We start from the raw sequence: 13,817 nt of genomic DNA, 5'->3' as shown, positions 1-13,817 counted from the left end.
TTTTGAGTCCATTGACTTGCCTCAATGGCAATTGTTCTGTTTTTTTGTTTGTTTGTTTGTTTTAACAGGAAGCCAAAAAAAGAAAAACGCTAAGTAGAATATTTTTTAGTTCATAGGCAAGTGTCAAATTCTGCCCCGATGCAAAATCAATTTGAAGGGAATTCTCACTGAATTTCTTACAGAAGTGCAGTTTAAGGTCAAATTATGACCCAAGGTTAGCACTGGGTTAAAAACATCCAACTTTCAGAAGGATCCAGTAGGAAGGCTGTAAATTTCAGAACCAAGTTTGACTGGGCTTTATGGATATTTCAATTTGCTTTAAAATCACATGGCCTGCTTGCCACCAAATTGGTATTTATTAAAACAACTCTGTGGCATTAGAATACGCTTTCAGAGAAGGCCTTTCTCATCAAGATAGTCCTGTCTCATTCATAGAATGAAATGAGGACAACTTTACTTTTCAGTGTTTTATCCCAATTTCTTCCATATTTTTTTTCTTTCCAAGAAAAAGTCACTAAGGAGGAAAAGCTGGAAAAGTAGCACAATCATGTTAGGAAAAAATATGGTAAAAAACTCTCCAATAGGAAGCATCCAAATACCTCAGGATTTGCATTTTGTTTTCTTCCCTCCATATATTGCCTTGACATCATGTTGCCACCCACACTTCAATACTCAAGTAAGATAAAATCCAAAAATGTACACTTCAGCAGTTAGAATGCCTTATTTTATGACTTGTCAAAACTCACCCTCTCTCAATCGCCATGTCACTTTATAGCCCGTGGCCCCAGGAACCCGATTCCAGGTAACACGCAATTGATTGGGCCCAGATGGAGCTGCCTCTAAGTTGCTGATGCTGCCTACAGATTGACGTTCTACAAGGTCAAGCATATAAAAGAAAGAATGATGCGTATAAACCATTGAAAAATAATAAAATGGTTACCATTATTTAATATAAATTATTTCAAATATAGAGTTGTTCTTCCTGCTCTTGAATATTTCCTCAAGAATCTGTGCAACCAACTTGTTAGAGAAGGAGACATTCTTTTCAGCCCTTGGTGGGGAGCTGAGGCTGAAACATCCTACTTTATCTAAAGCAGTGGTGAAATTCAATTTTTTTTACTATTGGTTCTCCAGAACCTGTCAGAACCTGCTGGATTTCATCCCTGATCTAAAGTCCTCAGTTGTGTTTATCTGCTTCTCCCATCCTGATCTTTCTGCAGAGCAAGGATAGAAATAAGTGCCAAAGACTGGTATTTCACAGTTCTGAGTATTTAATGAGTAGCCTTAGTTAAAGCAACCTAAGTTTTAAAAGACATTAGAAGGAGCATGTTCCTGCCTTGTTACTGCTGCATCAAATCTTGATTTACTGCTAAGTCTTTACCAGCCATAATGACTGTGCTGTACTGAAGAGGTTTTTTTAAAAAAGTCATAATACAGTTGTCAAGAGAAGGAGGCAGCTCTGGCGTCAGAAGAGAACGCACCAACTTGGAAAGTAAGGGTGGCAGGAGTGCTTTCTTGGGTGCCCAACTGTGTAGTTATTTGTACTAAGTATGTGACACCCTCCTTCAGATCTTGCAATTCAAAGAAATTCTGGTCTCCAGGAATTCTTCTTGTTTCCTCTGAACGATCTGAAACAAGATGCAAAGGAAGCAAAATCAACCTGGGATTTTGGGAAGCTTTAGTTAGCACCACAACCCCATCTCTCCTTGTAAGCCAGACAAAAACATTATTTTTCAATACTGGGTCACACGCTCATCTTCAGATCTTTCATATTATATTTTTTTGAATTTTATTATATTATTACCATATTTTTATTCTTTGGTTTTTGCTATTGTTTGTTTAAATTATAAGGCACCCACAAATGTGAGATGCAAGGCTACATAATTCAAGTAAGAAAGTAAGTGGTGTGTGTGTGTGTGTGTGTGTGTGTGTGTGTGTGTCCCTGAAGCACTTTTACTATTTCCCACCATTTTCAATTTGGACTTCCAGTTCATCCCTGTTTCTCTCCACCCCATTGTCCCTCAAACCTCAGGCCATTTTCTCCCACATTCATAAATGTTAAGGGTTGCAAAGTCCAGTTGCCTTTTGAAAAAGCACCTTTGGGACAACCATGACCTGGATGACTGAGAATCTCCTTAGACATTGCTCTTTTTTCTCAAATGATTGCAAACACACATTCATACCGCAAAATTCTGTTACAGTACTAGGAAATGGAGAGACACATTGCATTTGCTTATTGGATAAATGTATAAATTGTGAGAATTACTTAGTATCAAGATTGTCAGAAATTGTGTTTTTTTTACATAATAGGAAACCAAGTTATTTTATACTGAAGAAACAGTGGCTTGTTATTGCAAAGCCCAAAGCAAGCAAGCAAGCAAACAAACAAAAACTAAATTATATTGTGGCTTAGTGTTAAATGCAAACCACTCAGGTACTATTAATTAAACAATAGATATATACAGTTATATACAAGCTAAATATAACTACTGCTGGTATGAAACCACAAATAACTATAGTATAATTAATGGTAGCACTTAAACAGTGAGCACTGTTTTCACAGCTCCAGACATCATGGTCAGTGGCCACTAATGCCATTTTTGCCATTCCTTACTGGATGAAAGCTACATCCAATAATCATTCAGCTAAACTTTTACTTCATTTCCCCTCTCTCCTCTTAGACCTTTAAAGAACATCAATTAACTCTGCTGTTTTTTCTCATTTTGCTTCTTCTCCAAGTGACTCCCTGTTTCAAATTCCTTTTATCAACTCCTTTTCTTCCTGGGGCCAATTACTCTGTTTAGTTCAGTTTGTTTCACAGAGTTGCTGTTGGGGTAGGGGTGGGGGTCTGCATTATTGAGTGATACAGAGTAAAGCAGGATATGAAAGATGGAAGGAAGAAGATAAATAGACAGACAGACAGACAGACAGACTCTTCTATATTCCCACCTCCAAATGATTTCCCCTCCCCCTTTTTTTCTTCACTAGATCCTTTTCTGCTTTGTACAGCTTGAAAATCCTCCTGAATCAGAATTATCTAGGCATGCAGAAGGTCCTTACCCTGAGTGTTGACAATCACCAGTCTATAAGCTGTAGCCCTGGCAACAGGAGTCCATAGCAGCCGAATGCGACCCAGTCCCACCGGCACCATGCGCAGGTTTGATACACTGCCCACTAACGGTGGTCCTGCCACAGATAGACAAAAAGTAGGATTACTGGAAGAATGTAATAGATGGCTTGGGCTTATAGAGAGAACAGTTGAGTAAGTTCTTGAAACAAAGAGACAAACATCTGGCTCCTTTTTTAACATACCCACTCAAATAATTGCAATAACAATGTCTCCTCAGTTTTCTCCCCTATAGTGTTGCTCTACATACATTATCTGATGACAAAAATATTCTCTTTATTAGAATATCAGAAGATGAATCATTCCAAAAGTGATTCCGTGTGGGGAACAAGACAGCAAAAGAGGCAGTGGAGCATAGAGATAGGGTTAACACACTTACGGATTTGGATGTTGAGAGGAACGGCATTACCCTCACGGTTGCCAATAAGAGCTGACACACGGACCATGTAGGAGACGTTCTCTTTCAAATCAACTAAGTCCTCTGTGGTCTGGGAGCCTGGGATGTGTCGAACCCTCTCAGTGCCATCTACAGCAGAAACCACAATAGTTGTGAACATGAACTCATAACTGTGGCTTTCCAATTCAAAGCCTGTTTCATAAAAACAAATCTTATGATTTTGTGGTCACAGCATCAGGCTACAAAGAGCCAGGAATCTGACATTGGATAAGGAGAGAGGAGAATAAACCAAGAGTTTCATTTGCCACAAACAAATCACTTCAGCTTTCAACAAAAGATTTGTTTTGCTACACTCTTCTACTTAGGTGTGAATCACCTCAATGTTGTTCCTACTTCCATTATTCCTCAGGTACCATCTCTAATGGTTATCCTTTGAGAGCTGAATGCAATGAAATTTCATTTTAATGTATGCTGATTAGTGTACATTTAAAGTGACAATAAAGTTCTATTCTATTCTATTCTATTCTATTCTATTCTATTCTATTCTATTCTATTCTATTCTATTCTATTCTATTCTATTCTATTCCCTCAACTCCCAATGCTGATAACTTGAACAAGTTTTGAGGGTGCTTGCATCAATGTTGCATCATTGCTTAACGCATTGTAAGCCACCCTGAGTCTTCGGAGAAGGGCGGCATATAAATTTTTTTTTTTAAAAAAAATGTTCCTTAAAGCTCTTTAGATCAGTGGTTCCCAAACCTGAGTAAAATACCTAAATTTGGTAAAAGTACTTTTTCTTTAGGTAACACATGAACCCTAATCACAATAGGGGCATTTAAATTGACTTAAAATATTTTACTTACATTGGATAAAAAGGGCTTTTTGATAAGTGGTTTTGAGTAATAAAGGAAAATGTTTGAGAAGTACTGCTTAAATGATTAGAGGTGATGTTTTATCAAGATTCTATAACTTGCAAGAAAATCTCCCTTCAGAACATGCTCTTCAACCCAGAAAAGCAGAAAAAAGAGGGATGTTGAAAGGGACCAGATGCTCCAGACTATACTCTGTTTATTGCTTGGAAAGTCTTTGTTCTTCTCCTCCTTTTAGTACATTTCTGCTCTTCCATCTCCTCCTCTCAATGGATACTTTTGGATTTTCAGCAAGCCGCCACTATCAAGCCACTCCTATCAACCAGCTGCTCCAGTATTCTCACCTTGCATATTGCGTACTACGATCTTATATCCTGTGGCTCCTTGGACTCCTAGCCATGATATCCGGACTCTGTTTCCTATAGTCTCGATGATCCTCAAGTTGGAGATAGTTCCCACTGAAGGTGCCACCCCTAAAAGAGAACTTTTGACTTTAATTCAGCAAAGACAATGCGAAAACCAAAAGCCTCAGCCAGGAATGTGACTAGCTGAATTAAAGGTAGCATGAATTTCCTCTTACTCACCTGTCTCTGAGATAGTAACTGGGGTTGCTACTTCTTTTCCATCATATAAAGTGTAGAGGGTGATATGATATTCCGTGCTTGGTTGCAGGCCACTCAGAGTATAGCTGTTCTCATTGGTGGATAGAGAAACAGTCTTGGGAGAATCTGCTCCTTGAAATCAATACAAGATAGAAATTAGCATTGATCTTTATGGATTTGAAAACAAATAGGTATTATCCCTGTGTCTCACTAATTTGACATAAATGCCAAGTCATTGCTTAACTTGCAATTTTCTTCAACATTAAGGCATAATCATAGTTCATTCTGCCCTCCAATATATCAAAAGGCATTATGATATATGTTTTGAGGAAAAATAGAAACATTCAATTGATGTTTTTTTTTAAAAAAATAATATTATTTATAATTTACCACCAAAATGAAACATAACAAACTATGAACACGAAATATATGAGAATAACACAGAACAAAAATAGTCCAACTCAGTCTCTTTAGGCTCATTTACCACCGAGATCCAGATCACCAAATTCCATCAAATTCTGCAACAACCATTCTCTTTAAGCCAACATTCCCAACACCTCTGTCTTTCTTAGATGAGATATGGAATTATAATAGGACATGCTGGAGGATACCAAGTCACTGAAGCTTATTCTAAAACTTACCTTAAAGGAAAAGGAAAGCTATACACTGCATAAAAACTTCTCCAAAAGGATATCCTAGAAATATTTGAAACTGACTGGGAAAGGAACAGATTCTCCCCACCACATTTATAGGTGTCCACAATCTCTATAACTTCTCTACCACATTGCACAAATTTAGCCATCCTACCTATTGCTTTTCTCCACTCCAGACGATACCCCTGAGCATTAGGGATGATATTCCAGGCAACCTTAATTGATGTCGGGTCAACAGCGATAGTCCTAAGAATCTGGGCTATTTCTAAGAGCAACAAAAATAGTAAAGTTCTGAATGATCAGGAAAAGCTATAATAACCTCTCAGTTATTACAATCTTTAGATCCAAACCTTAATCACTATGGGACAAATTTATTCAAAGAAGAAAAACAAGTAACAATCTATATCCAAATTCACTATTACAGGAAGTCCCAGCATTTTTTGTAAAGATGGACTTTAGCTGGGCTACATAAATAACATTCATATATTGACATGAGGATACCTAGACATCTGTTTGCTCCAGCTACAATTACCATATAATATCTGTTGCATTTTCTCCCCTTCCTTTGAATACATAGTAAACAGAATGCCATCTTTAAACTTGAATCTGAATACTTTCCTAAATCAATGTTCATGTTCGATATCTTAATATTTAACATGTTATGCTATAAACTAGTTTATAAATGGAATGCTAACAATTATTCCATAGGACATATTTTACGTGCAGTGGTAGTTATTGTAACAACAGCAGAAGTAGTAGTACTGTAGTACTATTAGTAATAAAAACAATGATCAGCAAGTGCACCTACCTGTTCTCCTCCTAATGGAGGCCTTGGGACCTTCTACCTGTCCATAGAGTGGAGCAACAGATACTAGGTAATCAGTGTTAGGCTGCAGTCCTGTTAACAAATATGAATTCTTGCTAGCATCCACATTAGCTGTTTGACGACCCTGACCTAAGAAATTTCAAAATACAAAGCAAGAAAGCTGTTAGTCATTATCCATATGGAACATGCATCTGTGAACTACATGACCACATGCTGAATTGCAGAAGTTTACCTTTTTTACTTTTCTATCACATTCAGCAAGAGATCCTTAATTCTTCACTTCTCATTGTGTCATTGCCACAATACAATGTCTTTTTGGATACAGTGAACTTTTAACACTACTCCTAACATCTTAATCTATTAATTAACTGGAAAACTAATTGTATTAATTTGGGAGCATTCTAAAAGAGGAACATAGGAGTTAATTACTACATTTCTTGGAAAAAGAAAAAAAATCACAGGAGGTTGGGCAGTTTATCGAATATTTACATAACACCAAAGAGTATCACTGAATAGATATACCTGAGAGGAGTTCCCAGGTAACACGGTATGCAGTAACTCCACTCACACCCCTCCAGATTACCAGCATCCCTTGGGAGGAGATGTTCTGGGTATTTAGTTGTTGCACTCCTGCCAAATTCACTAAAGGTAGAAAGAGAGGGAAAAGTCAACCAAAATGAGCAGAAGGGTGTTTCAACTTATTATCAATAATCCTAGAACCCAAATCTACCTGAGCCATATTTTCTCACCGAATTCACATATTTAAGCAATTATACTTAAAGTTTATGAAAGGCAAAGGCATGATTTCCCTACTTAAATTATGAATTTATGGATGTTTTTATGTTTTTATAGTCAATAATACCCACAATCAATATCTTTATAGTGAATTATAAAGATTACTAAGAGTTTGAGATAAAGACAAAAAAGTCTCAATCCTGGCACTTCACATTTCTCAAAGCCTGCTTCATGTATAAAATAAACACTGGAAAGCCTATAGTTCCTAAAATGCCTAATCAGGGCTGGATTTAATAAACAAATCAAATTATAGGTAGTCCTTGGGTTGCAATTGCTTGTTCAGTGATCAAAATTATGATGGTGCTGAATAAGGGGGACCTATGAAGAGTCCTCAAAGTTGAGGCTGTTGCAGTGACCCAACGGTCACATGATCGTGATTCGGGCACTTGGCAACTGGCTTGCAAAACAGTTGCAGTGTCCCTCAGTTGCATGTGTGCCATTTGTGACCTTCCCTGCTGGCTTCCCACAAGCAAAGTCAATGGGGAAGCAGGCAGGAGTTTGCAAGTCATTCCTACAAGTCTCTCCCACTGCCATTTTTTCACCTGCCTGTCCACCTGTGCTCTGTAGTGTCTGCCTGTGGCACTGCCTGCCTGCACTCTGTAGTGGCCATCCATGGTACCCATCTGCCTGTGGTCCATCACTTCTACCCACAGTACTCATCCATCAGCACTACATAATGCCTGCCTGAAGCAGCTGCCCACCCATCCACACTCCATAGTGCTTGCTCATGGTATGCACCCACCCATCCACAGTCCGTAGTGCTTGCTGTGGCACCTACCCACCCTCTGTAGTATCTGCTCATGGCACCCTTGCATCCTCCTGCACTCTGTTAACACTTATTCATGCTAATCAGAGCTAAATCCATGAACATTTCCTGACAGTTAGAATAATTAATCAGTGGAACACCTTGCTTCCAGAAGTTGTGAATATTTCCAACACTGGAAGTTTTTAAGAAGAGATTGGACACCCATTTGTCTGAAATGGGATAGGGTTTCCTGCCTGAGCAGAGGGTTGGACTATAAGACCTCCAAGGTCCCTTCCAACTATGAAAAAGACCAAGGCTCTACTTTCTTAATTTAGGTGACACATACTTGTTCGGCTATGAACTACAGCAGGCACTATTGTATGATGTGGGAAGATTGGGTGCAATGTTATCACATAGTCAGTGTTAGGTCGAAGGTTGCTGAGCAAGAACGAAGTAGAACTGGCATCAAGATTCACTTCTTCAGCTTCAGTTTCACCTTTTAGGAGGAAAAACAAAGATAATTTTAGAAATGTACATTTAAAAATTTATGAGAAACATAAAGGATCACTGGATAGTGCTACTTCTTTAAGAATGTCAATAATAAGTACAGCTCAAGTTCTTATTGGGACTTCATTCTTGATTACTTAACATTGAGAATTAAAGACTGAACTATATGATTAATTGAGGAAAATAAAATTATTGATAAATGAGGGTTGTTTCCTTTTAAAACAAGTCTTCCCCAACCCTGTATCTTCCATAAGTTTTCCAGCTATTCCAGCATTCTGAGAAATACAAGTTGAGAGTACCTGCAGTGATTAAAGCATCAGGCTAGAAACCGAGTGACTGGGAGACTGGTAGTTCTAGTCCAGCCTCTGGGTGACCTAGGGTCAATTACTCTCAGCCCCAGGAAAAGGCAATTGCAAATAACTCCCCCCCCAAAAAAAAATCTTGCCAAGAAAACTACAGAGAACTTGGCCAGGCAGCTACCAGAAGTCAACAGTGACTTGAAGGAAACACACACAGTTGGCCAGCAGCCATATGGTGGAATCAAAGAAACTACTTTTGAGTCAGAGTCAAAAGTGAGGGAGACTATCCATTCTCTTGCTGGACTTGTCTTAATCTCTCTAATCCATTTTTCCTCTTTTTCTTACTTTCTTTCCTTCTGATACTCTCTTCCATCTTCCTCCGATAGCAGATTGAAGAGATGAGACAGATACTTAACAGAAATCTGAAGTGATCCTTTCTGGAAGCTTTGAAAAATCAAGCCACATGCTATATGGAACTAGGCTGAAGGCTGTAGGTGGCTCTAGGATTGAAAGTCGCCCACATTTCCTTGTAATACAGCAGCTACAGGAGTCCAGCTTACACGTACCTCCTGACTGGGCTCAGCTGCTTTCCATTTGATCCCATGTAAACCTCCACCCTCTAATTCAGAGTACTTACTATTGCATGGAACACGTATCTCTAGCTGCTAGGACAAAGAATGGAGACCATTTTAGCATAGACCATTTTTAGTCTAAAGTGGATTAAAAGAACTATCTAAAGAGCATTGACAGACAAATGACAGTGACAGCTACAGGACCCCCCCCCTTTTTTTTTTTTGCACAGGCTTTCTTTCTGATTGAGTCACACCAAGCAAAGCAGCAGCAAGCAAAAGGAACAGTTGGTGGTGATCTCATCAACATTCATTTTGGTGCCCACAGGGCCAGAATTCTCTGCTAGGCAGATAAATTCCCTTGGCAGCAGGTGTGGCCAGACACTGGGTGAGGCACTGGGAGAGTTGCCAGGCTATAAGCACCAGCATGGCTGCAGGCTGGGGTGAGGCAGCTCCAGGTGCAGCTTCTGACAAGCACATCACAACAAGTCGCAGGTAAATATTCCAGTAGGGTTTGTCCACTTCCCCGAGCCTGGACTTTCTTGCCCAGGAAACCCTGAATTCCGGTAATTTGGTAATTACAGTGATGCTTGGGAGCAGTTAGGGCTGGACATAAAATTATCCTCTCCCCAAATCAATTTGTTCTTTTTAAAAAGCAGTCTGACTAGTCAGAGCAAACCTCAACAAACAACAACAGGACTGGGGAGTGTAGTGTGGTTGACTCCTTCTCAGACAATGTGCTCCATTCTGCTGAAGGACTCACTTTTCTGCTAGAGTCCAAGCCCAGTATAACCTAAAGAAACACGGCAATTCCTGTTTCCCCCTCATCCCTGTGAATCAGGAGATAGAGAACTATCGATGAGGTTAAGGGGAAGCTGCAGCACCAGCCATGTACTTCCTGTTCCAGCTCAGCTCCAGTATTCCCTGAAGCAATTGAATTAATTGCTTTTTGAGTAAAGAATCTTTCTGAAATTTAGCACTTCTAACCCCAAAGATCACCCCCTGTCAAGTTTTGCACTAACCTCTAGCCACATAAGTGAGCCTGTAGCCTTGTAGGGCTTCATTTAGATCAGCTGCCCAGGATAGTCTGAGGAAAAATGGTCCTGTTTCTAACACCCGAAAATTTGTCACTCCAGACAGCATCTCTGCAAGGAAAACAAAGAATCAATGGGGTGGGTTCTTCACATTCATGTAAATTCCAGACACGTTGTGTTACGAGAGAACTTATACTAATAGGAATCTGCAGAGTCAATTTCACTCATAGTGGAATGAGCTGAATGAGCAAAATGGCAAAGGCATTTCCAGCCAGGCTCCCTTCAGAGCTCCAGGAATACAACACCTGTACTCCAACCATTAGGTTGCCTGGAACTGATGAAAGATGTAACCCAGGGGTGAAATCCAGCAGATTCTGACAGGTTCTGGAGAACTGGTAGCGGAAATTTTGAGTAGTTCGGAGAACCGGCAAATACCACCTCTGGCTGGCCCCAGAGTGCGGTGGGAATGGGGATTTTGCAGTATCCTTCCCTTGCCATGCCCAAGCCACACCCACTAAGCCACACAATACTGACCAAGCCACACCCACAGAACCATTAGCAAAAAAATTTGAATTTCACCACTGATGTAACCCCAACATTCTGATGGGATAATGGTTGCAAAAAAAAAACAAAACCCACTGCATTGTAAGGTTATGCTGGCAACTCATTTAAAAATGACACAGGATAATGAGCAGGTTTTAGCTGTTACAAAGAGGGTATTACAGAAGGGCATTTCTTCCTGACTTCAGACAGTGAAAATCATAAAAATGGTGCAGACAAGACATGTGTGAGAAAAGACAGTCCTTGAGCACAAGGTCCAAAGCTATATAGGGCTCTAAAGATCAATTGCAGGACTTTGAATAACACTTAAAATGGACCTGTAGTTTGTGCAGTAGTTTCAAAACATACATGAAATGTTTCCTGGGGTCAGCCCAATAGCAGCCTAGCTGTGATAATGTGAGGTAGCTATAGTGGGGGGAAATATTCTGATGGGATCGGAACACATTGTCTGATGAATTAATGCATTATTTTTTAATATGAAGTTATTTTTGAGCAGACCACAACTCCTGATGACATACATGGTGTTATACCTTCAAGTTTCTTGGCATGATACCTAAATAAAGACATCTTCAAAGGCAATATAATGCCCTGTAAGAATGTACCAGGCAGGTGCCCAGGGTTTGGAAAAAAGCAGCCAAATTCTAGGAAGAGATGGTGATGGCATACCTGCCCTGCGCAACTTATCTTGAAGACTATTTGGGACGCCAATAAATCACAATGGAAAAGAGCTTAAACTCATATATTAGCCGGATTGCCCAGAAATATATTCATAACAATATCAGACTTTTTATTAGGGTTTTTATTGGCTTCCCAGAAGATAGCCATCAACTTATTCTACTCACCAGCTTTCTGACTCTGCAATCAAAAAATTGTGGCTATGTCCCATAATATTACTATAGGACATAGCCACAGTTATAACAGACTATAGTATTACACAGAAACTACGTAACTGTAAATTCTACATATTATACATGACAAGCCTACACAGACACCCAAAGAAGCCCAAGTGTGAGATTATACCCAAGAAACCTGAAGGCACCAAATTCTGGAATTATTTGGGAGGAATTTTAAAAGGAAATGTATCAAGAAATGTCAAATAAATTACAGAAACTCAATATATCAAAGATGGGCTTATTACTCACGTGTCCGTCCTTTGCCAGAAACCGATTCTCCAATGCGGTTGGCATACTGAGCTATAACAGTGACCAGGTAATCTGTCCCACTTTTCAAGCCACGGAGTACAGTGCTTGTCTCACCAGATCCCACACTGACCTGTTTAGTATCCAGAATGGATCTGTTATCACTCATTAAGTGCCACTGTATCTAATCACATATGAAAATAACATCTGTATGAAATTACATTATACTATTTCTGGTATTTCTCAAAGAAAAATTGCTTGAGGAGGGACAAGCAGTACTTAACTCCTATCTCTATACTACTTTCCTGATAAAAGTTTGTCACTACAATGCTAAAGCAAATTAATTCTACTAGGAATAAATAAAATGTCCTTTTTTCATAACTGTGTTAGGGCTTTATGTAAAAATAAAAAATCCTCTTCTAGGCAAATAATAAAAAGAAAAATACTTTATTCAAGTTATGTTTACTGCATAATGCTTGCAAATCATCTAACACATTTAATGTATTTTATACTACTTGCAAATCATGTCACATGTTCACCTCACATTTCTTGCACTAAAGTGTTAATCGCAATTTATTAGATGGAGATATTGCTTAAAACAACTTTTGACAGAATAACAGAGTGATTGAAGCAGGGCCCTGCTTCGTTATCACTTAAATTCGTCAAATTACCACTCCCCAAGTTAGTCTTTTCTATTATCAAATACTTCTAATATACAAGAAAATGACAGCTCTGTTATACAGCCAAAAGGACTTTAAGTAAATAAGAACTGGCCAGTGGTCAAAGGAATCTGATGGGGTAATTGGCTCAAGAAATAAGTTACATTCTTAAAAAGATAAAGTGATGTGACAACTCCCTTAGAATGCAGGGCGGACACTGGATCTTTCATCCTTTTTTATAAACAAAAATTCAATATTATTATGTCAACTATAACAATGTGTTAACTAAAAGAGCACTGTGGAACATGGGCTGGTCTGAAAACAGACAAAGTTTGTTAGAATTTATGTTGTTGCTTTAATATGGAGAGGGAAGTTATTAATATAGCATAACCTTGATAATGTACCCTTCACCTCTTTTCAGACCAATAAGGGCCTTACCCCCGCATTAGTTGTATGCATAATGTTTTATCCTGGGAAATGTCAACCCCAGGACCCCCAGAACATTACAAATCACTTCCTATTCCAGAAGTTTCACTTCTAGAAAACTACTGTATCAGCCCCAGAATGGCATGGCTAATGTGATCTTGGAATAAAAATAGGACAATTCAGAATTCCCCAAAAATGAATGGTTTGCACATATGTATCTGCCACATTAAAACTGACCTGCATTATGGTTGAACATAGCTAAATTTACCTCCGAGAAAGCATGAAGATTGCACTATAAAAAGTACTCACCTCCTGCCTTTCTGACATGATTTGTTGGCCCAGGCCAGTCAAAGGTACATACTGAATTTTATATCCAATTACAGGACCACCAGCTGCTGTCCAACGGATCCTTAGCATGTCTGTTCCTTGTTCCACAAAAGCCAGGTTGGAAGGACCATTGTAGGCACCTTAGGGAAAGAAAAAGCAGAGAGAACAACATAAATCAGATTTCTTGTTGACACAAACCATTACAGACAGTTGTGGACATGGAAAGGAAAGGCTAAGCATCCTGAAAGGATCAATCAAACGAAGAGTGACCGTGTTGATATC

General features: G+C 39.0%; 1 protein-coding gene across 4 annotated transcripts in view; it reads right to left on the bottom strand.

The window, feature by feature from the left end:
* The window catches only part of COL7A1 (collagen type VII alpha 1 chain), a 125,072-nt gene that overhangs the window by 97,688 nt on the left and 13,567 nt on the right, over positions 1-13,817 (bottom strand). For all 4 annotated transcript variants that reach the window (XM_034431483.3, XM_034431482.3, XM_087883725.1 and 1 more), the window contains exons 7-19: positions 13,518-13,675; positions 12,127-12,256; positions 10,412-10,534; positions 8,361-8,510; positions 6,997-7,116; positions 6,457-6,603; positions 5,803-5,913; positions 4,978-5,127; positions 4,738-4,866; positions 3,507-3,653; positions 3,061-3,186; positions 1,482-1,628; positions 747-872 (exon numbers count right to left, since the gene is read on the bottom strand). In XM_034431483.3, the coding sequence (XP_034287374.2) occupies positions 747-872; positions 1,482-1,628; positions 3,061-3,186; positions 3,507-3,653; positions 4,738-4,866; positions 4,978-5,127; positions 5,803-5,913; positions 6,457-6,603; positions 6,997-7,116; positions 8,361-8,510; positions 10,412-10,534; positions 12,127-12,256; positions 13,518-13,675 (1,764 nt within the window). The remainder of the gene's footprint in view (positions 1-746; positions 873-1,481; positions 1,629-3,060; positions 3,187-3,506; positions 3,654-4,737; positions 4,867-4,977; positions 5,128-5,802; positions 5,914-6,456; positions 6,604-6,996; positions 7,117-8,360; positions 8,511-10,411; positions 10,535-12,126; positions 12,257-13,517; positions 13,676-13,817) is intronic.

Source organism: Pantherophis guttatus, chromosome 2 (genome assembly GCF_059756535.1).
Source record: "Pantherophis guttatus breed Tessera chromosome 2, ASM5975653v1, whole genome shotgun sequence".
Taxonomy (NCBI): domain Eukaryota; kingdom Metazoa; phylum Chordata; class Lepidosauria; order Squamata; family Colubridae; genus Pantherophis; species Pantherophis guttatus.
This window is presented reverse-complemented; position numbering and strand designations above follow the sequence as displayed.